Below are 24640 nucleotides of genomic sequence, written 5' to 3'. Positions count from 1 at the left end.
TGACCAAAGAGTGGGGTAACTGACTGACTGGGGGGGCAAACTAGAGACAGCAATAAACCAGAGTAAGTACAGAGTAACTGCAAGTCCCACTACTTACAACCACAAAGGAAGCTCAAGAAATCAAGACATGAAATCCTAAACCACCCCCCCCCCCCCCTCCCCCCTCCTCTCTCTCTCCTTGTCATCTTTTCAACAAGAAAAGCTGAAGTGTCTTTGACGTGTAGTGGAGTGTGGTGGAAAATGGGCATAACATAAAGGACCCACATGCTAAGGCAAGAAAATGTAACAATTCAACAAACCCATCTGGGTTTTGGTACCTCTAATCTTCAAAAAACCAATCTTTTTGGTGATTTTTAAGGAAGGTAAACATCATTCAGCACATGACATTATTTCCAATTTTCCAAGCCAACTTTCACTGTTTTCCATCTTTTTTTTGTCCTTTTAAAGAACTGGTTGTTGCTTAGGATTCAAGTTCTCTTTTTAATTCATCTCTTTGCTTTCCCTTTTCTCTATCTTATCTTTCACTAAGAATTGGTTATCTAACTTTTTCCTTTGTCACAATAAAAGAAAAAGGCTCTGTTTTTTCTTGCTAGCTGATGGCAATTAAGGGTCCAACTTGGAATAACCTTTTGTCTCCCGTAATTTGGTGACTGTGCATTAAATTTGGTGCTGTTTCTGATCTGGGGATTCATCAGATTCTATTGTTTCTGCATATTCTTCATTCTTTTTTTCTGGTTAGTCTTTCATACTTTTTAACTTTTCTTATATTCACTCCAGTGGCAACTGTTTCATATCATTTTAATTCAGTAATTGAATAGCTGGATTTGTTTTCCCTCAGTAATATTGGTTGCGGATGTTTCCAGTTTCCTGATATTGATATGAATATGAGATGTGGTTACATTAAGGCCACTGAGAGCCACACATGTGTGAATTCTGGGGAATTGAATTCTGATACATGGGGAAAAGTTACTTGATTGGGAATTCCAGGTTGTAATTCAGAAAATTTTTCAATGCTTTTGGGTTCGTTTAATTACTCGGAAACTTAAATTATGGTTTCTCTTTCAGTTTGATGCTTTTGGCCAAAGCTGGTATTGCTATCTCAACGGTTTCTCTTTTGTTTTTCTTTCTTTATTTAAATTATTTTCGTCAAAAATAGATTTGTGAAGGGATAGAATTAATGGCCTTGACAGTAAGTTGAGATAATGCCTCCCAAAGTGGAAGTGCCTTTCCATGTTCCACAAGAATGATATCTAAAACAAAGTAAACAGCATTTGTTTACTAATTATGGTTTCTTTCCATCTTTAGTTATAAACATGCTTCCTTTTTTCCTTTTGTAATTGTTTCTGCTGTCCTTAATGGATGACTTGGGTGCAGGCAACAGGCTGCCGGTTGGGTAGCGAATAGCATTTCACATAATGGGTTGGCTGACCAAGATTCTTAAAGGTTCAAGTAATAAAGGTCGATATTATGGGAGACATGGAGATGATAGAACTTGGGATGAGCCTCGCCGTTCAGAAGTAATGTTCTGCTCTTTATAAATTTTTGCCGGTTGCTTGTGTTTATCTCTCATTGATTCTGCTGTTATTTTCTTAAATGCAGTTGGATGGTATGATAAAATTTAGATGTTACAACTTTGTTTATGCATGTAATGTCATGCTTTACAAACCTCTGTCTGCAAGATCCTGGTTCATCATTCCTATGAGGTTTTTCTAGTGTTAACTCTGTAAGTCTTTGTTGGAAAACTTGGATGCAGGAAGACTCAGATGGTTTTGACAAAGGTGAAATTGATTGTGCTATTGCACTTTCCCTTTCAGAAGGAGATGCAAAAGGCAAGAAAGTGATAGGTATGGTTGCATGAGTGAAGTACTGGTCATGCCTATTAACAGTGTGCTTAACTAGTAAAAAGGTGACTCAGATGGTTTTGACAAAGGAAAAAATGATTGTGCTATAGCAGTCCCCTTCAACCCTCTAATATTTAATCCTTGTTTTCTGAAAAATAATCTTTTGGCAGTATCCAAATTGCTTCAGATGGTTGGAAATTTGTATTCTGCGTAGTTATTTCTGGTTGAAACCACACATTCAAAGATTTTGAACTGGGGAACTGGGATGATGATGTCATTTCCTTCTTGAGTGTCATAGGGGCCATTTGGGAAAATTTACAACCAGTTTAATTTGTTTCTAAACTAGTGGTAAAATATTTTATAGTGCAAATGTGAATTGATTTGAAACAAAATCTTTAAGTAGTGAACTGATTCTGTTTCTGTAAGAAAATTGCCAAAGCAGACAAATATTAGAATTGGCTCCATTATATCCTGCTGAAAAGTTTTTGAATGTGTGAGATATCCATATCCATAATGAATTAATAGAAAAATTTTTTTTTTTGAGAAGTAAACAAATAGAACTTTTCATCTTCTCTAGGGGCTGGACAAAAAGAAAAAAAATGAAAACCAAAGGGTCATTGTTCTCGTACCAGTTTCTCTGTCAGGATTAGGGGGTAGATTCAAATTGGTTCCTGGGTTTTAATATGTTAGAAATTTATTTTTATATTAAATCTCATGTTTCCCATTCACTTGGTAGAAGATGAATCTGAACCGGAGGAGGAATCTGACAAGGATGATCGAGATGCTAAAGCTTATGTAGAGAAGGAGGATGACCAATATGCCGAAGCTCATGGGAAGAAGGAAGAAGACATATATGCTAAAGCTCATGTCGAGGACGATGATGACTACTATGCCAAAGTGCAACAGGAAGAAGATGAAGAACGTGCTAAAGTTCAATTGGAAGAAGACGAACAGCTTGCTAAGGCTATTCAAGAAAGTTTGAGTGTGGAGTCTCCACCTCGTTACGGTCATGGGGGCTTATTTTCACCTTATCCATTCTTCTTCCCAGCTAGTTACAGGTAATGTAGTCGTACTAATTCTTTCTTCATGAAATTCGTATTGGTTTTCAAATTGACTAGTGTAGAAGAAGGAAGCTAATATATACTTACATACGATGTTGGCGAAGTCATAAAACCTGCATAAGGCTTGGTTGCAGGCATAGATATCAGACCTATTAACACAGACAAACACAACTATTTTTTGTGCCTGTTAGCACTAAGCAGTTGATACCCATATTTCAGTTGTTAGAGAACTTCCTTTAGTCACAAAATCTGGTTTTCTTTTGGAATAAAATGGGTAAAGTATGGTCTGACTTTACTGTGTTTAACATGAAGATTAAAAAATTGTTAGTGTAGTACTTCTTATGCAACATTACCACTTGCATGCAAGACTTGCAAATATATAATCATAACACATTGTCTCTTGAAGTTTTTTGAGTTTATTCACATGTATCATATGAAACCTGACTTCATTTACATAATCATGCTGCTTGCAGAATCTGTGCTGGTTGCAACGCTGAGATTGGTCATGGACGATACCTGAGTTGCATGGGTGCTGTTTGGCATCCAGAATGTTTTCGCTGCCATGCTTGTGGCCAGCCAATTAATGATTATGAGGTCTAAATCTCATCTAGTTTATCGATATTTTAATTCAAAGATATTAAACATAGTGCTTCAGTCATTCTCGTACATTTTAATTGTATTGAGTTTATGGGCATGGCCTAATTTTAAGTTTCTTCCCTGGTGATAGTTTTCAGTGTCTGGGAATCGCCCTTTTCATAAGTCCTGCTATAAGGAGCAGCATCATCCAAAATGTGATGTTTGCAAGAAATTTGTAAGTGCTAAACCCATCTCAGGGTCTTATCAACCTTATTTATTTTGCATAAGCAGGTTTTCTTATCTGATCTCCTTATCCAATATATCATTAAATATTCCTATTAGCCCATCAAAAGCTACTGGATCTGAGAACTCCTGATCAAGTGTCCTTAGACAGCTTGTTGTCTGCTGTATGAGCCAGCTGCTCAATGTCTAAGCCACTGTTCATGTGTTATTTTTAGATTTTTAATGATATATGATATTTCCAAGGCCGTGGTGTTTCAAGGTTAAGGCTATCTCTTACTTACTTTAAGCATTAATTTTTTGAACATCCAGTTATTTTTTCTCTGCCTGTCAGAGTAGCTGACCTTGTTTCTTTTTCCTTTTTCCTTTTTTACAGATTCCGACAAATCCAGCTGGTCTTATTGAGTACAGGGCACATCCCTACTGGATGCAAAAGTACTGCCCCTCGCATGAGCGTGATGGCACTCCTCGCTGTTGTAGCTGTGAAAGAGTGGAGGTGAGTTGAAAGAATGAACCCTTTTTCTTTAAGAAAGGGAACAAAGAGAAGGGAGCTGCATCCTTTTGTAGATTTTTAATAAAAATTACATCGTTAGTTTCTTAAAGCCTTGCAATGCTTGCAGCCAACGGATGCAAAATATATATCACTGGATGATGGTCGGAAGCTGTGTCTAGAGTGTCTAGATTCTGCAATAATGGATACTCATGAATGCCAACCTCTTTACCTTGAAATCCAAGAATTTTATGAAGGATTAAATATGAAAGTGGAACAACAGGTTCCTCTACTTTTGGTTGAGAGGCAAGCTCTAAATGAGGCCATGGAGGGAGAAAAGAATGTGAGGCTTAAACATTGAAAGTTTTATTTATCAGAGGTAATGACCTTTGCCTTGTTTCTTTATCATCTCATTTACCATAATGTCATAACTGTTGGCAGGGGCATCATCACTTACCAGAAACTAGAGGACTCTGCTTGTCAGAAGAACAGACTGTTACCACAGTACGATTTTCCCTTCAGATTCTTACATATTAACTCCAGCAGTTCAGTTTTGTCAAGATGCCTTCTTGTTTAATTGGTGATTTCCACAATTATTTGATTCAAATTTCCAGGTCTTAAGGAGGCCAAGGATTGGGGCAGGCTATCGGTTCATAGACATGATAACTGAGCCTTACAGGCTAACTCGTCGATGTGAAGTTACAGCTATTCTCATTTTGTATGGCCTTCCAAGGTATTATCTTTTGTTTCCTTTCTGTGCGGTATTTCTATCCAAAGTTTCAGACTTATTTGTACCTTTGATATGATACAGGTTGCTGACAGGATCGATCCTAGCTCATGAGATGATGCACGCCTGGCTTAGGCTTAAAGGTGTTAATTTGTTCCACTAGTCCATGATCAATGTTTGCATTTTTATGATGGTAAGGTAGGGATTATTAACAGAGTGGGATCTTTGACAGGTTATCCCAGTCTGAGTCCAGAAGTTGAGGAAGGTATATGTCAGGTTCTGGCTCACATGTGGTTGGACTCCGAGATCTATGCTGCATCGGGAAGTGGCGTTGCTTCATCCTCATCATCATCTTCTTCTTCATCATCTTCACCATCATCATCGTCCTCATCAACATCATCAAAGAAAGGCAAGCGCTCTGATTTCGAGAAGAAACTCGGTGGTTTTTTTAAGCACCAGATAGAATCAGATACATCCACAGCTTATGGAGAGGGATTTAGGCAAGGTGATCGAGCAGTGACCAAGTACGGCCTTAAAAGAACCCTTGATCATATTCGGATGACCGGAAGCTTTCCTTACTGATTTTCAAAGTGAACAAATAACCGGTCTTCCCCTTTACATCATTCAAGAACCGGGTTCCTATCTTATTAAATCTTATACCATCCAAAGCCTTACAGATTAATATATGATAGAACTGAATAAGCAAAATGAAAATGTCCATTTGCGACTACTGTAATTTTTCTCCCTCACGTAGTATGTTACTAGTTACTGCACTGTACTTCAGTACTGGTGACCATAAGCAATAGAATACCACAAATACATATATAGTATTTCACATTGTGCACCTTTTATTTTTCTTTTCCTGACCAGCATCTCTGGGATTTTCCTGCCATTTCTTAGCTGCCTTGCAAACATGAAGAAATATTGAACCATTTTTTTATTAAAATATTACACAAAATATTGATATGTAATGATATCAAGAACCTTCATGGTGTAGAATGTATTTAAAAATATAAAGAAATTTTAAAAGGTTTATAAACAGGAACGTTGTATATTCAATTAGGTTAGTTTTTTTGGGAGAGGGTAGTGATCTTATAACAAGTGATATCAGTACAGATTCAATCTTGATTCAATTCTTCAATTCTACTTCAAGCACTTTTGAGGAGGTTGGTGTTGCGTGGGTGAAGATGTCACGCCTATAAAGAAATAAGCAAAGTACATTTATAACTGGTGTACACTCTATCAAGTTAACCTTTTGAGAAGGTAATGACACAAGGGTAGAGGCTACCTTGAACCCATAATTTAAAGGAACCCATTTTTTATTCAAGCCCGATCCAAACCATTGAACTCGCAGTTTTAACAGAACCCTGCATATTTTTTTCCATGTTGGCGGGAAGTACGACAACCCTTGAAACTTTGTCGGTGTAAATTGATAAAAAATTTGATGCGCACAAAGTGTTTGCATTTATGTTACAGCCATAAGCCAAGACCCAAAGCTAGCTCTTTTAATCATTCCCCAATCTCTCATTTGATACAATGGCAATGTGTTTTAAACAGTTCTCGCCTGGTAAAAACTTGTTTAGCCTCTTGAACCAACAGGTTCGATCCTTTGCACGTGATCCATTCCCCAACAAACTCACCCATTACCTTCATCGAGCCAAACTCATTGACTCTATCCGACTCGCTCTTCGTTCCGACTCTCCTAACTCGCTCAATCCTCTTCTCCAAACTCGCCTTCTTGATTCCTTCGTTGTCACTAACGCTCTTCGTTCTGCTCCTTCAGCAGACTCTGCTGTTTCGCTTATTGAAAACCTTGAGCAAGTTCCAAACTTCGACCATTCCCAGAATACCATTTTTGCTTTTGCAACTGTTCTTGCAAAGTTCAAGCGAAAGGATGAACTTAAAGCGTTGATTGTTGACATTAAAGGTGGAAAATTTAACCATGTTAAAGTCAGTTTTATGAACCTTTTGTTTTGGTATGCTACTGTTGGGGACCTTGAAGAAGTTTTAAGTACATGGGAAGAGTATCGGAGTGAGGAAAATCGACTATCGACAGAGGCTCATAACATTCTCATGGGGCTTTATGCTCAAAAGGGTATGAATTTGGAGGCTGTGGAGGCTTTTCGGGGTATGATTGATGAAGGTGTGATTCCAAATTCAAGGACTTACACAATTTTAATAGAGCATCTTGTGAGGTTAGAGAAGTTGGATGCAGCTATGGAAGTGTTTAGTGTGTTGCCTTTAATTAGAATCAAGAGGACTTTAAAACAGTATTCAGTTTTAATTGAAGGGTTTGTTGGTGGAGAACAGTTTGATGTGGTGAAACGTTTGCTTAAGGAAATGAAAGAGGATGGGAAGTTACCTGGACGAGCAATGCGTGTGTATTTAGAACGAATGAAAGAGGCGGGATGTGTTGATGAGACTGATGAGTTTCTTGTAGAAATGTTGCCTGACGGAAGGATCAAGAGCATAGGTTCTTGTGAGGATAGTAGTGATGAGGATGAGAATGAGGATGATGATATGAACGAAGGAGTTGATGTTCATAAGGTTGAGTTGAAACCATGGTTAGATCCAAAAGCTTTGGCAAATGCCTTAAAAGAATGGGTGCCTGAAGTGGTAGCTGTACTAGAGGATGCTAAATTTGTGTGGACTAGTAGGTTGGTTTGCAAAGTTCTTAGGAATTTCAGTTCAGCTGAGACAGCTTGGAATTTCTTCTGTTGGGTCGCTTCTCAGCCAGGATTCACTCATGATATCTACACAGTGCAAAGAATGATGACCCTACTGGCACGTCATGGAAATGTTGAATTGGTCAATAAACTTATAAACAAAGTACGGAGGGAGGGAATGAGATTGCCTTTCAGCACCATCAGGTTGCTTATTGAATTCTATGGCATTTCAAAGAATGCTGATGCTGCCTTGAAGGTCTTCCATGATGATAGAACACTCTGTGGTCCCATATCAAAGTTCAATCTAATGCTTTTGTATTCTTCTCTCTTGAGGGCATTAACAAAGTGTCAGAGAAATTCCGATGCCCTGGATGTACTTGATGAGATGATTTTAAATGGTATTTGCCCAGATATTCAGACATTTTCTGGGTTGCTATATCACTTTGCACTACAGGGCAATATCAAAACTGTCCAGCAACTATTTTCGATGGTTAGGCAGAGTGGCTTGGAACCAGATGCCTATATGTATAAGTTGCTAATCCAAGCTTATTGCAAGTGTCAGAGAGCTGCACTTGCATGGAGAGTTTTTGAAGACATGAGGAATTCAAATCTAATGCCTGATTCTGCCACAAAAGACTTGCTTGTGAAGAGTCTTTGGCAAGAAGGCAGGCGAAAAGAGGCTGTTACTGTAGAAGAGAGGTATGAGGATAATGATGGAATCCTTCCACTGGCATTACGTGGTCATGTATGGACAGTTAGCTCTGAAGATCTCACTAGAGTTTATAGTATTTATTCTAACAGTGTTACAGCCACTACATAGAGTTGAATAATTATCTTCTACAAAGCAAAGCATTTAGCAGCATGGTCTTATTGGGTTGCCAACCCCTACCCCACCATTTTTTTTTTACTTCCTGCAGGCAGGAAACTGCATTAGTGCTTTTTTATCTTTTGGTGTATCTGGGTTGCAAACCTGTTGGAACAGATTATCAAATGAAATTTGACAGATAAAACTGGCTCAGCAAATGAAGGCAAAATCTTTCTCAAAACTCTTAGTGTAATCATTGTGAAATCAGTGGCACCATATTATTTTTCTGGAATTGCAGATTTTCAGGACCATAGGCAAAATCTGAATTTTACTGCATTACAGTGTTCAAAGTATCTTCATATTTCTGTTGCACTGAAGATGCAGGTAGAATTTGTCTGTTAATAATTTTATTCATCTCTGGCTTTGAACTAGCTAATATTCAGGGAAAGCAAGATCTTTTAGGGCCCCTTCCCCCCCCACCCCACCCTTTTTTTTATCATATTTGGCATTATTCAGTTCACGTGATTGGATTGTATATTGTTAGTAGTGTTATTCTTTTCCTTTTTTTTTAATGATTTGAACAAAAGAATTGAAAATAAATTCAGGGTTATACTACTATCTCTTAAGTTGGAAAGCAACCTTTTGACATCTTCTACTGGCCAACTGTCTGGATGTAAGAAACAATAAGGGACGAGATCATGACTAGGGGGAAATCGTGAGGGGAAAGGAGGAAGAAAATTATGTTGAAAGGGATGATAAAAGGAAAAAGGAACTTATACTGTGTACTGAAGTGAGCTAAGGGCGCCAAAGGTAATAAAAACCTGCAGAACTATTTCTTTTCTTCTTTTCTAATAATAAAGCTGGCTCATTTTGTTTGTTTATCTCTGTTCTTTGTCTGTGCTGGTTGTATCTATTGATCCAGAAAGGCAGAAGGCTAAGTTCCCGTTACTGGACGTTTCCAGCAAGCCAAACTGTAAGCATTTCTGTGGGCAACTTAAGTCCCTCATGTAGGATTTAATGCTAGTAGATTTTGTCAGTTTTCATCATTGAGATGCAATTAGTGTACAGTGCAAGACCAACTAGAATATTCTCTCAATCAATTTTAAATGTATACTGATGCGGGAGTTGTCATTTTAGTTAGCTCATATAGGTCAGCTTACTTACTTTTTTTGTGGGATTGCAACCGCTTGCCGTCCTGACTTGGGTAATTGCATTAAACTAATCTGACACTAATCAAAAGATTCCTACCAGAAATTGAAGTATAATCCAGAAAATGCTGGAAGTAATAGAAGTTTTGTCATCTTTGATTTTCTTCTGTGTTATGGAGGAGAAGAAAACCATGTTATCATTTAAGATCAAAGCTAGAGACAAGGGCCACTTGGATTTTTAGTTGAAAAACTTATTTATTCATATGGAAAGCTACATGTTAACAAAATAGCAATGATTTTTAGCTTTTCCATCAACCTTAAGTGAGACAACCTAAGACTTTTTTCATCGTAGCACCTATGAAATATACTGCTTCAGGGCCTAATGCACTAATAAGCTTGACTCACAGCTTGTTATCAATGGCAATTTCTGTGCTCTCTCTCAAATCCATGCAAGTTCTATTTTTTATACTTAACTACTTTTTTGCCTCCTATATCAGTGCTCAGTCACCACATACCAATGGTGCAGACTTTTCCTGCTCGAAGTCATCCACCTCATGCTCAACATATGCTGCGTATTTTTCCCAGGAACCAGACTTTTTGGACCTGCAAAAGATATCTGATCTGTTTGGAACCAGTCCCCCAGAGACAGCAAGAGCAAGTAACTTGGCTTCTGTGGATACCCAGTTGTTCCCAGGCCAACTATTGTTGGTACCCATAACCTGTGGTTGCACCCGGAAGCATTACTTTGCCAATATCACTTACAACATCAAGCCTGGTGACACCTTCTACATAGTTTCAACCACTACTTTTGAGAATCTCACCAATTACACTGCAGTGGAAGACATGAACCCCGATCGAGATCCAAGAAAATTGAAGGTTGGTGACAAAGTGGTATTTCCTTTGTTCTGCAAGTGCCCTTCCAAAGACCATGGGAATGGAAGTACTGAATTTTTTATTAGCTATGTGTGGCAACCCAATGATAGTGTTTGGAGTGTAAGTGCTAAGTTTAATGCATCACCACTAGATATCGTTGATGAAAATAAGTTAAATAGTTACCAGAATATTAGCTTGGTGGTAATTCCTCCATTGATGATCCCTGTGTTGAAATTGCCGGTTCTCTCTCAAACTCACCTCTCTCCTTTGAGAGGAAACAAATCCAAACATCCGAGGATCCTGATTGTTGTTATAAGCACAGTAGGCTCTTTGTTTGTTTTCCTTTTAGCAGCTTGGTTAACTTATGAGAGAAAGAAGATTTTTAAGCGCAATGGTTCCTCTTTGGAGACGGTTGGTTTGATTACAGAGAAGGCACTTACAAAAAGTCAAAGTTTCCAGCCACAGATCATACAAAACAAGCTATTGCCTGGAGTTTCTGGCTACTTAGGCAAGCCCGTCATGTATGAGGTTGACGTGATTATGGTAGCAACCATGAACCTCAATGAGCACTGCAGGATTGGAGGATCCGTGTACAGGGCCATTATTGATGGGAAACTGTTAGCCATAAAGAAAACAAAGGATGATGTTACAGAGGAACTAAAGATTTTACAGAAAGTAAATCATGCAAATCTGGTGAAGTTAATGGGTGTCTCAGCTGATTCAGATGGCAATTGCTTCTTGGTTTATGAATATGCTGAAAATGGATCACTGGATAAGTGGTTGCATCCAAAATCTTCATCTTCCTCAAGCCATGTAGCCTTTCTCACCTGGAGCCAGAGGTTGCATGTAGCACTTGATGTGGCCAATGGCCTGCAATACATGCATGAACACACTCAACCAAACATCGTCCACAGGGATATCAGAACAAGTAATATACTTCTTGACTCCACGTTTAGGGCCAAGATTGCTAATTTCTTCATGGCTAGAACCACTACAAATAATGTAATGCCAAAAGTGGATGTTTTTGCGTTTGGGGTTGTACTATTAGAGTTGCTCTCAGGAAAGGAAGCCATGGCAACAAAAGAAAATGGTGAGATTTTCTTGTTGTGGAAGAATCTAAGGGAAGTCTTAGAAATTGACGAGAAGAAGGAGAAGAGGCTAAGGACATGGATGGATCCAAACTTGGAGAGCTTTTATCCCATTGATGGTGCTCTAAGCTTGGTAACACTGGCCATGGCCTGCACACAAGAGAATCCTCTGGCTAGGCCAAGCATGGCGGAAATCGTCTTTAGCCTTTCTGTTCTTATTCAGTCATCTTTTGAGACATCGGAAGGCTCTTGGGCTTCAGGGATAGAAACAGAACTTGCTCAAATCATCAATCCAGTCATAGCTCGTTGACAGTTGCAGTAAATCCCTAGGTTCATTTCATGTAATATCCAGTATGGAATGATCTAATGTACAGGTTTTGCTTGGTTTTCAGTTTTGAAGATGTTTGGCTTGTGTTTTATGTGAAGAACAAGAGCAATAGTACAATTGTTAAACCTCAAACAGGTCCATGTAATCTATGTACACAATTTACAGAAGAATTAAGCTTGTGTATTATTGAAACTGGAATGAAGAATACTACTTGTATATATAGTTTCTGCTTTTAACGCCACTCTGAAGAAAAGGATTCTGATCGCTGTGCATCCAGTTGAATCCTCAACAGATATGAAACAACTTCAGCCATGCTCAGTCTGATTTCTGGTTCTTCTGCCAAGCAGTTGATGCTCAATTTGACCATTCGACGAGCAAGTTCCTTCCAGAGGTGTCCTTTCAGGCTAGGATCTAATAAACCATCAAGTTCAGCATCTGCATTTTCTCCTTTCATAATTGTTAATATTGCTTCTGATAATAGTACCTCCTTTCCATCCTGCTTAAAAACAGCTTCCTTTCCTGTAATCAGTTCCAGCAGGAGAACCCCAAAGGCATATATATCCATTTCAGGTGTCACCAAGCCATACTCCATATATTCAGGTGCCATGTAGCCCTTTGTTCCCAGAGAACTCCACATTAATGACTTTCTGCTTTCTTCTCTTTCTGCTGATCGTGCAAGACTGAAGTTCGCAATCTTAGCCCTCAAATCTCCATCGAGTAGCACGTTGGCACTGCAAATATCCTTATGCACATAGGCTGGAGAAGTGAAGTTGTGAAGATAGTGAAGCCCATTAGCAACATCTAAAGCAATCTGAATTCTGTAATTCCAAATATGAAATCTTTGACAACTCTTCTTTTGAAGCCACTCCTTTAGAGAACCATTCTCCATGAACTCATAAACAAGGTAGAAAACACCAGAGTGCTCACAAGCCCCGCGAAGGCTTATTAGATTGAAATGATTAATCCGTTTCAGCAAACTTACCTCCTTATCTACATCTTTGCTCATTTTTTTAATGGCCAGTGATTCTCCATTGAGAACACCTCTATAAACCGAACCACCCATCTTGTATTTGTGGCTGAAATCTTCAGTGGCCACCTCTAGTTCTTCAAAGTCATAAACTTTCAAACTTTGATCTATGCTAACTACGAAATCCTTGGGTAACTCCCATTTCTTTCTCCCCAGTTGAAGTTTTCGGGCAGCCTCCCTTGTTTTCTTCCTATGATGTAGTAAGACCACCAACAGAAGGCAGAGGACTAGCAAGGAAATTCCAATTCCAATCCAAGCAATTGGTCCTTTCCTTGAAGTTCTCTTCAAATTTATTGGAGTGAAGGGAGAAGAATAGGGTGGCTGCGGAAAGTGAATTATTGTTTGCGAGCTTGAGGGTTTGGTTGACAGTGGAACAAGAACTGTTGTAAAGGGAAAAATAACTGCATCATCTAAATCAATTCCATTTGCATCAGCCACACTTATTGTACTAGAATTGAATCTCTTACTAATATCATAAACAGTATCCCCCCAATCAACCACATAAGTCAATAGAAATTTAGTACCATTTGAAGTTTGATTGATTGTAGGACAAGCACATCTAAGTGGTACTTTCAAAACTAAACCAGCTTGCAAGCTTGAACCACCATAGACATTCTCCTGCAAAAGAGATTTGCAGGTGGACAACCCCTGATAGGTATTGTTGGCAATCGAAAAATAAGTGTCGTGCATACTTGGAATGATGTAAGAGGTGTTGGCCTGATAGTACTGACCTGAACATGAACAATTCACTGGAACAATCACCTCTTTGTTTGGAGGCAAGATTGTAGAAAGTGAAATATTGTTGATATAAGCGAGCTCCAAAGGATCTGCAGACGTAAGATTTGAGATGGTCGAGACTGAATTATAAGGAGGTTGAGATTTGAAGATGAGAAAGGCCTGGCAGGATAGCTTTTGACCGTTGCAAGTGTAAAGAAAAGCTGAAGATGGCCCTGTTTCATTGCTAGCATCACAGTCCATCACTGAGTTTCCTGAATAACTTTGTTGAGCATGGAGCTTTGGCATGAAAATACCGAAGAATATGAAGAAACTGAGCAGAAACTGATCCATGCCAGGAAGGTGAGAAGGTTTATAGATATGTCTGAGAAACATTCATATGTTTGCACAGATGGAAAAAACAACAAAATAAAAATCTGTTGACTTAAATGTGCTAAATACTGGACTTTACCTGGAAGATCAACCCCTCAGGCACTTCAATTATTTAAGATTTTCCAGTTGGTATAAAGATTAGACCAACTCTAAATAAATGAAAATGACTTAAAAATTAAGAAGAGGAATCGTTAAACAGCGTTGAAGTTTTCCCTTTATGAAAGCAAGCAGTTGGGTTAACAATCTGAAGTAACCTTCTATTATTAATTCAGGAGTCATGAAAATGATAGAAATATAAGATAAGATTAAAAAAATGGAGGATAATAGTATCTAGTTACTATATTATGAGAATTTAATTACAGTTTCACATGGGATGGAAAACCCGACTTCATATGATTCAGTATTCAACCTATTGGGTCAGCATAGCTATTTTACTGATATAGATTTTATGAGTAAAAATGGGGATTGGTTGGTTTGAAAAAGAATTCCATGCCTTCCACAAATGACTGGTTCTCATCAAGCTAAGAGACGTTTAACAAAACATCATTTTTATTGTTCTTATTGTGAACCATACCTATGCATTAGGTGAGTACATTCCAGCCTGCTAATCATCTTTTTTCAATATTTAATAAGATAAATTGTCTGTTGATGCATTTGTCAGGTTGTTCATTGGAGTTCTAGGCAAAATCCAAATACCGGGATCCTGAGAAATTCTCACTTAAATTGGTTTTTTAGATATTGCAGATGGTGACCGCCATGGTTATATATCCAATCAGATGCTTCATTTGTACACGTTTAAATTGCTTAGTATCTTTTAAAAGCAACGTAGGGAACAACTAATTATCATGGCAAACTGTTCAAATATATCTGGAAAATGAATAGCAAAAAAGAAGAACTGCAAGTGCAGCCATTGCAGATGTGAATTAACTCAACTCATGGTGCAGCCAACTAGAAAATGAGGGAGACAGGGTTTGGCAGAGAAGGCCATAAAACTTGCAAAAACTTGATAAAAAAATAAAATAGAAGCTAAAAGCTAACTAAAAGTAACTCAAGATTCCATTTCAGCCACGGTGCCATCAGTAGCTCCCACTAGATGCTTGAGACCACGACATGTTGCTTGATGAATCCCTCGATGAGGTGGTCAGAATTCTTGACAGAGACTGCACAATTTCTTGCATAGCTGGGCGAGCAGTTGGATCTTTCTTTAAGCAAGTATTTATCAATTTGACAACAAGTATGGCAAGTTCTGAAGGATAATTCTCTAGCATGAAGGGGTCAATGAAATGCTTCAAACTCTCCTCTCCATCTTTCTCATGAAGCACATTGCTTAAGATGTCTGATAAGTTCATGTATTCCTCACCATAGAATGCAGCAGCCTCCTTCCCGGTTATTATTTCCAACAAAAGAACCCCGAATGCGTAAACATCAAGCTTTGTGGAGACAAAGCCATTTTCCACATACTCAGGAGCCATGTAACCCTTTGTCCCAACAATGTGCCTTGTCAAGGCAAATTGGCCCTCACGCCCTTCCGTTGCCCTTGCAAGAGCAAAGTTTGCAATCTTAGCCCTGAAATCACCATCAAGAAGAACATTACTGCATTTCAAGTCCTTGTGGACATGAGGAGGATTGGTGAAGCTATGGAGGTAGTTTAGTCCTGTGGCTACATCTAATGCAATCTGAATTCTCTGCTTCCAGCTTAAGTATTTTCCGCTGTTGTCGTTGTGAAAGATCCAATCGCTCAATGCTCCATTGACGGCATACTCATAGACCAGATACCAGTGCCCATCTTGGAAACAAACTCCAGAAAGGCGAATAAGATTTGAGTGGTTGACCTTGTTCAATAATTCTATCTCCTTTGACACATCTCCATGTACTTTCTTAATAGCAGCAAAATCACCTTTAATTACACCGCGGTAAACTGATCCTTTAATCTGACAGCTGGGGCTGAAGTTATCTGTTGCAACCTGCAATTCTTCAAATTTGTACAGCTTGAGATTGAGAGATTGAGCTATATTTGACATACTATCCAAGACGTCCTGGGACTCATCATCCAACTTTTTCTTCAATGGTTTTCCATGAGCTTCAAAACTTTCTGAGGTGATGATCAAGTCAGGTTTCTTCTTGCTTTTACGGAAGAACACACAAAAAATCACTGCGCCAACAACCAATATAAGAGCACCTCCCCCAAGAACACCAACAAGAATATAAATCCATGTTTTGTTTGAGCTTCCACTGGGAGAAGGTGGAGGTGGAGGTGGAGGTGGAGATGAAGGTGGGGGTGCGGGTGGAGAGGGCACTGTGATTTTAGACGGTGGGTCCTGAAGGGGAACCAAAAGTGTGGTGAAGAAATTAATGGTGGGATCGGAAAGCTCATTAGCTTCAAGAGTCTTTGCGGTATCTGCCCCAAACAACTGACTAATACCTGGAACACTATCACCTTCAGCAATTAGGTAGCTCAACAGATAGTTAATTCCTGCATCAGTTTGATTCTTTGTGGGACAAGCACATCTAAGAGGAACCGTTATTCTCAATCCAATGGTCAAACTTTGAGAAGGAATATCAGGCTGCTGGTTCTGTATAGCTTGACATGTTGAGAGGGCTTGGAAGGTGTTATTTGCAATCAAAAGGTAGCCGTCCCCACTCTGAACAGTATAGGTTGTGTTTACCTGATAGTAGTCACCAGAACATGAGCAGTTGACAGGAACTATCACCATCTGGTTTGTTTCAAATGACGCGGTCTCAGAAACCTCATTTATCTCAGCAATTTGAGATGGGTCAGAAGACAAGAGATTGGATATTGATGCAACGGTATTGAATGAGGGTTGGGATCTGAAAATCAGGTAACTTTGGCAACTCCTGTTTAAGCCATTACAGGTGTAACCAAGAACAGAATCTGAAGTATCTGGATTTGTGCAATCTGTTGTTTTTCGTCCAACATAAGGCTGCTGAGCGTGTATCAAGCAGCTACAACAAAATAAGGAGAGGGTAAAGAGAGAAATGAGAGAGAAAGAACCCATTGCCAATGTAGGATGTGCAAAAATGTTCCTTGATGGGTGAATATATTTGTTTTGGCAAAACCTGTAGAACTGAATAATTGTCTAAGAAGCCTGCAGGTTGAATTTGTAAGAGGATACTAAACAGGGTGGTTGACTGAAACATCCAGGAAATACCTTTTCCAAGCTTGAAATAACCCAGCCTTCAGACACGTAACATCTGGGAAAAGTGTGATATAGAATCACAAAGTTGACTTTTCTTTTGATACGAAATTTGCATTTCAGATATTAAATGCTGGTGACAAGTAATGCATTTCTGCGCTGACCAAACCCCACCCTTTTTCTTCCCCGTCCCTCGGTTGCATAAAAACAAAAGAAGAGATTTTTCTTGTGTCTATCGGCGGCGGCTAATGGTTGGTCAAATGAGACTGCCAAAGCAGCCATAAAGTTCAACCACTCAAACCATGACGCAGCGCGGCAGCGGATGCCAATATGCCTATGTTCCTTCTTTTTGAAGTTCAAAGTCAGGCTCTAAGTCTATTGAAAGGCAAAATGGAGCAAGGAGGTCAGCCGACATCAGGGTGCCAAAATCATCAAAAGGTTCTTTCGGCTCATCGCTTCAGTTACAGTATAGTAAATAATTGAGCTTTTGACTTAGCCAATGACCCAAGTTTCTCCTGCCTCTGATGTGGGTAAATAAATCTAATGAGGGAAATCTCAACCAAGCAGACATTTTGACAATGCTAACAATGAAGTTCTTGCAAGTGTTAGGGGTATAACAGCTTGTTTTTGGTGATACATGAGTAAAACTTGTTGCCCTGCTTCAAGAATCCCACCTTTTCTTCTTTAGGAAACATGTTTTTTCCCTTTTAGCAAGGCTATTTATAGAAGAATTAAGTAGCTGAAGCTCCCAAAACAATTGATCGAAAAAATTGTTCCTCATTTGGAGCTATAAGCAAGCTTTACGATGAAGTCACAAAGAAAAAAAGGTTCTCCAAATGGTTCTTTTCAATACTTTTAACTAGCAACATACAATATTGTAAAGAAGAATAAGAAAGCTACACCAAACCAATAACCAAAGCAATGACAATTACATTGGCAATTCTCCAATCCTCCAATTCCACAAATTTCTGTCAGGACAAGTAAAATTAAAATTATGAGACACAAGATGCCAGGTACAATGTCATCTCGCAATCTATCCGCCAGCCAATCAGGTGTAATGACAAATAGAATGAAACGGGCAACTGTTACATACAACAAACAGAAATCTTTATCAGAGGGAAAATGTGCTCATATTATTACCCCAAATATATTAACAATCAACTGATTTGTAAAAATCTTGGTTCTAACCTGGAAAGGTTCGAGGAAAAAACAGGTTTGCAGCAACAGAAAGAAATGCAACCCAGCAACCAAATTGCCCTCTGCATCATTAGTGGAGAAATTTCAGTAAAATATAACACTATAAAACAGAAGCTAATCAACCGAAATAAATGTTGAGTATCCAAAAGCACCTTAAGATTTTGAAGAGTACGGTTGGAAAACTAGTGAAGAGATATAATACTAGGAGGTTAGTCTGCATGTGTGATCTCCGTCCTGTTCGGTTCATGAGTAATAAAAATCTGTAGGGAAAACATTTAATGTACAAATGTTTGAATAAGAAAACAGTGTAAACAGCAGAGTGAGTGTTACAGAATCCTAGAAATGGCTCACTGATGGAACTGAAGCCTTCTTATCCAAAACAGAAATCATGGACAAAGAATATTTTGAATGAGATGTTACTCAAATATGTCGGCTTACTTCTTGGCATCTTATTCAAGAATGTCCAGGTCAGGCATGAGCATAAGTGAATGATGGGGGCAACAAGAAGGAAGACAAGATCTAACAACTATTCCTGGGATTATTTCGGAAATGTTAGTACTTCTCCAGTTAAAACTGAGTCTATTTTCATGTTTGTTTACGTTATAATTCTCCAGGTTTAGTTTGTTTGAGCATTATCAAGGATCTAGAGTCAAATGGACTTAAAATAAACGTCATACTTGCAGTTTTATGCTTGTGTTGGTCAATGATTCCCAGTCATATTAGAAATAGATTATGAGACCTCCTCTGTTGTTTTACTGATTTGGAGTCCCAAGTCTTATACGCGTCAGGAGAACATTGTACTGATTTAGAACAGAGAATAATAAAACTTTCCCAACAAAATTTGCTTCCAAATAAGGTTTGATAGCCGGCATCTCTTCTATCTTTCTGGTGATCTGCCTCTGTTATCTCCTTCTATCTATTTCCTGCTTATTCTATTTGCCAGCACATTAGATTCTGATACTAAACTCTTTCCCACTATTTCAGCATCCTCAAAGCCCTCAAAACCTAACCTTTTATCTTATCCTTGCTAGAATTTTAAACCACAAACCATCCCTCAAACATACAGTCTTAAACCTGAAACACAGAAAAATGTAGCTGAATTATCAATAAAATTTACATGTCTTTGATCTATTCAAAGTTTCAAGAGAATAAGCATCATTGGCTCTACAGCCAAAAACACAGTAACCCCACCAATTCACCAACAGAACCATTCATCTCTAACATAAAAAACAACCCAAAACGACTTTTCATCTACAATTAAAGAGAAATAACTCATCTTACTCAATCATACTACCAAATTCAACATCTTTGAACCATTCTTGGAACCAAAGAAAAGCTAACTTTACCAACCCCATTAATAAACCATTAAAAAAATAAAGACAATGGATGCAATAATATGGGAAAAGAACCTAAATTAAGAAAGCAAGAACTGGGTTGTCTCACAAAGCAAAAACGGTGCCACCCCATTGAAAAGCAGATCGAGCCCGAGTGGATCCAAAATCCGAATTTGCGAAATTAGAGACCACTTCCATCTCCATGTTTGCCAATCCTAGAGTTCCCAATTTTTCCTTTTGCTTTAATGTTTATCTTAATATCAAAAGAATGCTTGACTAAAACTCCTGTCTTTTCATTCCACTGAGCTTTGGCAATACGCTGCTGGCTTTGTCTCCTGTTGGCTGTTGCTTTTGACATCGTGGTTCATGGGTCGGGGTATCCAAACTCCAAATTGTCTACCCGCAGCAGTTGTCAGGAAATGTGCCACGTGGCAGATACGTACCCCTTGGATTTCTGATCTCTGGTTCTTGATACAGTTCCTCGTACATTCGAATTTCCATCTTCGGATATTCCATTCAACAAAGGAAGCTCCAACCTGTGGGGTTGAACACAAGCATCAAACACGGGAAAAGAAGCAAGGAAATTAATGAAAGATTCCTTCAAGTTGGGCCAATGACTGCCCGGTGTCTTACCGTTTCGGCTCTTTTTACTAATCCGGGCCCTAAGCCCATTTATTGTCAAGCAAAACTTTTTTTTTTTTACCTTTTTTTCAAGTTAAAATTCATTGAGTCAAAAGCAAGGATGATAAAAAAAAATCATTCTTAACAAGATTATATCCACTATAATTACTTATATTTTTCTATGATTATTTAACTATGATCTTAAATGTTTGGATCCATCAATTTTTTGTTGGAGTTTGCTTGGCTGTTAAATTATAAATCCGATCGATTCTGTATTAAATAATTTATATTTTTTAGAAATTAAGAGAAACAATTAAGATAAGTCAAAATGGGTTGAATTTGTTATAACAAGAAAAAATTAGGGTTGAGTTGTGAATTGCAAGTATTCATCGTCTCATCGAATTAACAAAACTTTTAACATAAAATTTTTATTTTAATAAATATATATTTGATATGCTATCAATGTATTTGTTTTAAAATTAATTTGACAAAGTGATAAATCAATGTTTTATAACATAAAACGGAGCTCACCCTAAAATATCAATAATATGATAAATCTAAGTATGAATTCTCTTTTCTTTCGATAAGTTCATATGAGCTTTCATCTCGTTAATTAACAATACCTATTGTCTCTTATATGTAGGTGTATCCGTACTTTCCTTATTAAATCTATTCAACAGAGAGTGAACTTCGATTTTTTTTTTTTTTGTCAAGTGCATAATCTTTTAAAATTATGTTGACAAAGACATTAGCAGGTCAAGCTCTACCCAACTTTGAAGCAAACAAATTAATTCCAGCGGCCACCCAGACGCACATGCAAAACCCATGGGCACTTTGGAAAGTTGCAGTTGGACGTCAAAGGACAATTTGCCATCACTTTCTTCTCAGTCTCACACTTTGCACACGACCTTCGTAACTAATGATGAAAAGAAATCATTAAGGAACAGAAAATGTGTCGACGACACACGTTTTGCTTCCTTTCTCTCGTGTTAAATAAAAAAAGAAACAAATACTGAAAGAAAGTCAATTATCAGCACCTTCAGCATGTTTAATTCGGATAAAATTTTATTGCAGTTGCGGATTCAGAGTTCAGCTTGGCACCAGCCCACAATGTTTGATTTAATTTTTCTAAAATATACTGTGGGAATTGCCTAAATTTTACGGTTTTTGAAATCAGTTTGATGCTTCACGGATTGTCCATGAGGAAAAAAAAAAATCGATGTTCACCTCATCTATAGTCAATCGATTTTATATTAAAAAAACTTAACATGGTATCAAAATATGCATATCTCTGTTATTATCTCTTTCGTGATAAATACCCTTTGTAATAAATTGTCATGTGTTAAGTTCATTATCTTTAAAAAAAAAAATTAAATAATAATAATAAATTTTCACATCTATTAAGTTGAAGATATATTAAGTACATAAATATAATAAATTAGTTTTAAACCTAATACTGGTCTGCCTTTGCCTTTGCTTTCTCCAAAACTATATGCCAAAATAGTTTGCTTCAGCTTTAAGGGTTTTTGCAGATAGCATGGTAAGGCTCTTTCAGAGTTCAAGACGACAATATACATGTGCTGTTTCTCATGGTCATACAAGTGCAACTTAGTCGGCAACCTCACCTTGTCTAAGAACAAATTAAGAGTGGAGAATAATTATCAAGAATATTCTACAGACCCAAACTATATATGCTTTGTTTCCACAAAACGTAAAGAAGGTAATTAACCATTAATTATTACAATTCCTGCATGTTTAGGCCTAAACTCTTGCTTTGCTGGTAATTAACAACAAATTTGCTTTTGCTCAAATGGAGAAAAAAAACACAAAAAGGCACAGAATCTGTGCACTCATGTACATCTTGTCCTTGGAAAACTAATAATAGTGGTACATATGCAAAGAGACAGTACCATTTTTCTTTTTCAAAATGATACGATGTGTCAAATTTTATAAATGAATATTAATTAATTTTCGCGATTTATTAAAATCATATTATTTGAGTGTCATATCATTTTACAAAAAAAAAAATCATACATCTCTTAATACAGTTACTAGTATTATTAATATTGTTCACAGATTATAAGATTAAGCTTAAGCCATCATTTGGTGAAACTCGTGAAAATCAAGCACCCCATTACCATCAATATCATATACCTGAATCATGGCAACACACTCATCATAAGATCTTGCATCCCCAAGGCGATTCAACATCCTTTGCAACCCTTTGGGAGTGATGCACCCCGATCCTTTCTCCAATTCATACATCTCGAAGGCCTTCTTCAGATCATCATCGCCATCGCGGGCATCTCTTTTCACCAGCTTCAAGAAATCTTGATAGTCTAACATGCTGTCGCCGTCCGAGTCTAGATCATTGATCACCCCTTGAGCATCCTCGTGTGACATGTACTCTCCAATGGATCCAAAGTAAGCCCTAAGTTCCAGGGCAGAGATTTTCCCATCCCCATCACTATCAAAATAGCGAAACACTTCCTTCATCTCGTCTCCCTCATGTGACGTTGGGGATGGTCCAAAGGAGCTCGAGGTTGAACTAGACTTGGACCGGCGGCGGTGAAGGCTTAACCTAAGGGACTTGTTAGAGAACCACTTGGAAGCCTTGGAAACTTTAGCAGTCGCCATGTTGAAGATGGGAATCTAGCCTAGTTTCAAGGAAATTAGCAAGAGTTCAACAGGTTAAATAAAGGAGGAAAAATCTCTAAAAAATATTTTTTCCATGATGATACCATAGAATGCTCGCTTTAGAGAAATTGCAGAGAAGCGTGGAAGATGAAAAATATTGATATAAACGTATCATTCTTTTTTTATTTCTCTTTAGGAAAGTGCATGGCAGTTTCCTAAAGGACCCCAAAATTGATTGACCACTGTCCTTTCCAGTAAAAAGCCAACTCTCTTTAAATGTTGTGCAAATAAAGTTCTTCCATATGTTCATTAATGAAACTCCTTGCACTATAAAATAATCAACCCTTATCTATTAATTGTTTTCCTTCCTTTAATATTTTGAAATGAAAAAAAAATGTCCAATTCACTTAATTATTTGATTTAATTGGTCATTTTCGTTAGTTATCAAAATTATATGGTATTTTCTTATAGAACAAGAGAGAGATATTGATAACCAAGTTATAATATAGTCATTCCTAAAACTTGAACCGCACTTTATTCTAAGAGTGAGTTGAAGAGTTTCCTTCCTGAAAGGATAGAGTTTAGGTAGAGTTAATTGGAAGTTAAATGATATGATTTCATTTAATTGACCAATACAAGTTTGCCTAACAAATTTAGGTAAGTTGGTGCATTCTTGTCTAGACCCAATTCGTTAAGTTAGATATCGGAAATGGAAAATCAACCATTGCCTAACACGAAATATACACGCACTCTTAAATTTTAAAATAGTATATTTTAATATTTAATTCAATAATAAATACATGTATATTTTCTTTGAATACTTTAAACATTTAAATTTTTAATTGACGTAACATTAACTTTTTTTTCTTTCGAAAAATGATTTTTTTATTTGAACAATTTGTAATTTTTTAAAATATTTATATTCTTTTACATATCTTAGTATATATGTTAACATCAATATATCATAAAATGATTCATAATATTATTTAATTAGTAATTAATATTAATTATTTTTTTGTTTATATTAATCATAATATTGTTGAAATAACCAATTACGCTTTTCAATAATTTATTTTTAGATATAGCTTATAAAATGAAATTAATAGTTAATTATTTTGTTTAATGATAAGTGTATGTGTTTCCCTATCAAAGAGTTGGTTTCTAATCTTCCTTCTAAAAAAGATAAGTATGAATATGATTTCAATATATCATATCACTTCTCGTAAGATTCATATATATTATTTTTATGTTACACATTCTCCACTTTCATGTCTGTCTTTCTTGACAATATAAAAATAGTAGTGTGAAATGAATTATCTATTAATCTATTTAAATAAAACATATAAACATATTACATTGTTTAAAAATAAAATAAAATAAAATTTAACATTTATATTATAATGAAATAGCATTAATTATATATATTTATTTTTATTAACATGAAACTAATAGTTAATTCATATTCTTTTTATTTAATAATTCATATGTGTTTTTATCAAATATATATTATTTTGTTTAATTAAGTGTGTATTTTTATGCCACACTTATCTGTTAGTAGACTTCTTTTTTTCTTTTTTTTTTCCTTTTTTCTTTCTTTTTTAATGCATTAAAATAAAATAAAGCCTAAGGAGCCTTAATTGGGTGACCGTTGGTATAGATGGAAACTTGGATTTAATTCTGCGGCATTAATATCAGCAAAAAGGTATTCGTGGGCCAGTT

General features: G+C 37.1%; 7 protein-coding genes across 12 annotated transcripts; 3 read left to right on the top strand and 4 right to left on the bottom strand.

The window, feature by feature from the left end:
- On the top strand, positions 248-5784 carry LOC18611006 (protein DA1-related 1). Of its 6 annotated transcripts, none has more exons than XM_018114013.1 (13): positions 280-362; positions 568-734; positions 1375-1517; positions 1754-1844; positions 2578-2899; positions 3376-3496; positions 3630-3713; positions 4095-4214; positions 4339-4551; positions 4650-4712; positions 4823-4941; positions 5020-5078; positions 5168-5784. In XM_018114013.1, exons 3-13 carry the CDS (start codon positions 1416-1418, stop codon positions 5515-5517), a joined length of 1644 nt encoding a protein of 547 aa, XP_017969502.1. In that variant the 5' UTR covers positions 280-362; positions 568-734; positions 1375-1415; the 3' UTR covers positions 5518-5784. The 6 variants fall into 6 exon arrangements, with proteins under 6 accessions (XP_007047062.2, XP_017969502.1, XP_007047058.2 ...); XM_007046996.2 differs by adding an exon at positions 839-987 and having other exon boundaries at positions 280-734; XM_007047000.2 differs by lacking the exon at positions 568-734 and having other exon boundaries at positions 248-362.
- On the top strand, positions 6160-8624 carry LOC18611005 (pentatricopeptide repeat-containing protein At5g66631). Its single transcript, XM_007046993.2, has one exon. It carries the CDS (start codon positions 6472-6474, stop codon positions 8419-8421), a length of 1950 nt encoding a protein of 649 aa, XP_007047055.2. The 5' UTR covers positions 6160-6471; the 3' UTR covers positions 8422-8624.
- LOC18611004 (serine/threonine receptor-like kinase NFP) lies at positions 9740-12057 on the top strand. The gene has a single exon (XM_018114238.1). The coding sequence runs from the start codon at positions 9912-9914 to the stop codon at positions 11823-11825; it is 1914 nt and encodes a 637-aa protein (XP_017969727.1). The 5' UTR covers positions 9740-9911; the 3' UTR covers positions 11826-12057.
- LOC18611003 (lysM domain receptor-like kinase 4) lies at positions 12046-14085 on the bottom strand. Its single transcript, XM_018114239.1, has one exon. It carries the CDS (start codon positions 13978-13980, stop codon positions 12076-12078), a length of 1905 nt encoding a protein of 634 aa, XP_017969728.1. The 5' UTR covers positions 13981-14085; the 3' UTR covers positions 12046-12075.
- Positions 14857-17105, bottom strand: LOC18611002 (lysM domain receptor-like kinase 4). Its single transcript, XM_007046990.2, has one exon. The coding sequence runs from the start codon at positions 16992-16994 to the stop codon at positions 15054-15056; it is 1941 nt and encodes a 646-aa protein (XP_007047052.2). The 5' UTR covers positions 16995-17105; the 3' UTR covers positions 14857-15053.
- On the bottom strand, positions 17890-20233 carry LOC18611001 (cold-regulated 413 plasma membrane protein 4). Its single transcript, XM_007046987.2, has 4 exons — positions 19773-20233; positions 18482-18589; positions 18321-18391; positions 17890-18214 (listed from the first exon to the last, which is right to left on the bottom strand). Exons 1-4 carry the CDS (start codon positions 19865-19867, stop codon positions 17988-17990), a joined length of 501 nt encoding a protein of 166 aa, XP_007047049.1. The 5' UTR covers positions 19868-20233; the 3' UTR covers positions 17890-17987.
- On the bottom strand, positions 21966-23097 carry LOC18611000 (probable calcium-binding protein CML41). The gene has a single exon (XM_018113995.1). It carries the CDS (start codon positions 22919-22921, stop codon positions 22376-22378), a length of 546 nt encoding a protein of 181 aa, XP_017969484.1. The 5' UTR covers positions 22922-23097; the 3' UTR covers positions 21966-22375.

Source organism: Theobroma cacao, chromosome 1 (assembly GCF_000208745.1).
Source record: "Theobroma cacao cultivar B97-61/B2 chromosome 1, Criollo_cocoa_genome_V2, whole genome shotgun sequence".
In the NCBI taxonomy this organism is placed as follows: domain Eukaryota; kingdom Viridiplantae; phylum Streptophyta; class Magnoliopsida; order Malvales; family Malvaceae; genus Theobroma; species Theobroma cacao.
This window is presented reverse-complemented; position numbering and strand designations above follow the sequence as displayed.

What these genes read in the sequence shown, in the direction of transcription:
- LOC18611006 (XM_007047000.2), top strand. Translation starts at nt 1,416, where the DNA reads ATGGGTTGGCTGACCAAGATTCTTAAAGGTTCAAGTAATAAAGGTCGA. An exon ending in GTGATGTTTGCAAGAAATTT is followed by an intron (nt 3,714 to 4,094) that starts GTAAGTGCTAAA and finishes CCTTTTTTACAG; the next exon opens with ATTCCGACAAATCCAGCTGG. An exon ending in CCATGGAGGGAGAAAAGAAT is followed by an intron (nt 4,552 to 4,649) that starts GTGAGGCTTAAA and finishes AACTGTTGGCAG; the next exon opens with GGGCATCATCACTTACCAGA.
- LOC18611005 (XM_007046993.2), top strand. Translation starts at nt 6,472, where the DNA reads ATGGCAATGTGTTTTAAACAGTTCTCGCCTGGTAAAAACTTGTTTAGC.
- LOC18611004 (XM_018114238.1), top strand. Translation starts at nt 9,912, where the DNA reads ATGAAATATACTGCTTCAGGGCCTAATGCACTAATAAGCTTGACTCAC.
- LOC18611003 (XM_018114239.1), bottom strand. Translation starts at nt 13,980, where the DNA reads ATGTTTCTCAGACATATCTATAAACCTTCTCACCTTCCTGGCATGGAT.
- LOC18611002 (XM_007046990.2), bottom strand. Translation starts at nt 16,994, where the DNA reads ATGGGTTCTTTCTCTCTCATTTCTCTCTTTACCCTCTCCTTATTTTGT.
- LOC18611001 (XM_007046987.2), bottom strand. Translation starts at nt 19,867, where the DNA reads ATGGAGATGGAAGTGGTCTCTAATTTCGCAAATTCGGATTTTGGATCC. An exon ending in GGTGGCACCGTTTTTGCTTT is followed by an intron (nt 18,590 to 19,772) that starts GTGAGACAACCC and finishes TTTTCCCTACAG; the next exon opens with ATTTTTATTACTCATGAACC. An exon ending in TTTTCCTCGAACCTTTCCAG is followed by an intron (nt 18,215 to 18,320) that starts GTTAGAACCAAG and finishes TGTATGTAACAG; the next exon opens with TTGCCCGTTTCATTCTATTT.
- LOC18611000 (XM_018113995.1), bottom strand. Translation starts at nt 22,921, where the DNA reads ATGGCGACTGCTAAAGTTTCCAAGGCTTCCAAGTGGTTCTCTAACAAG.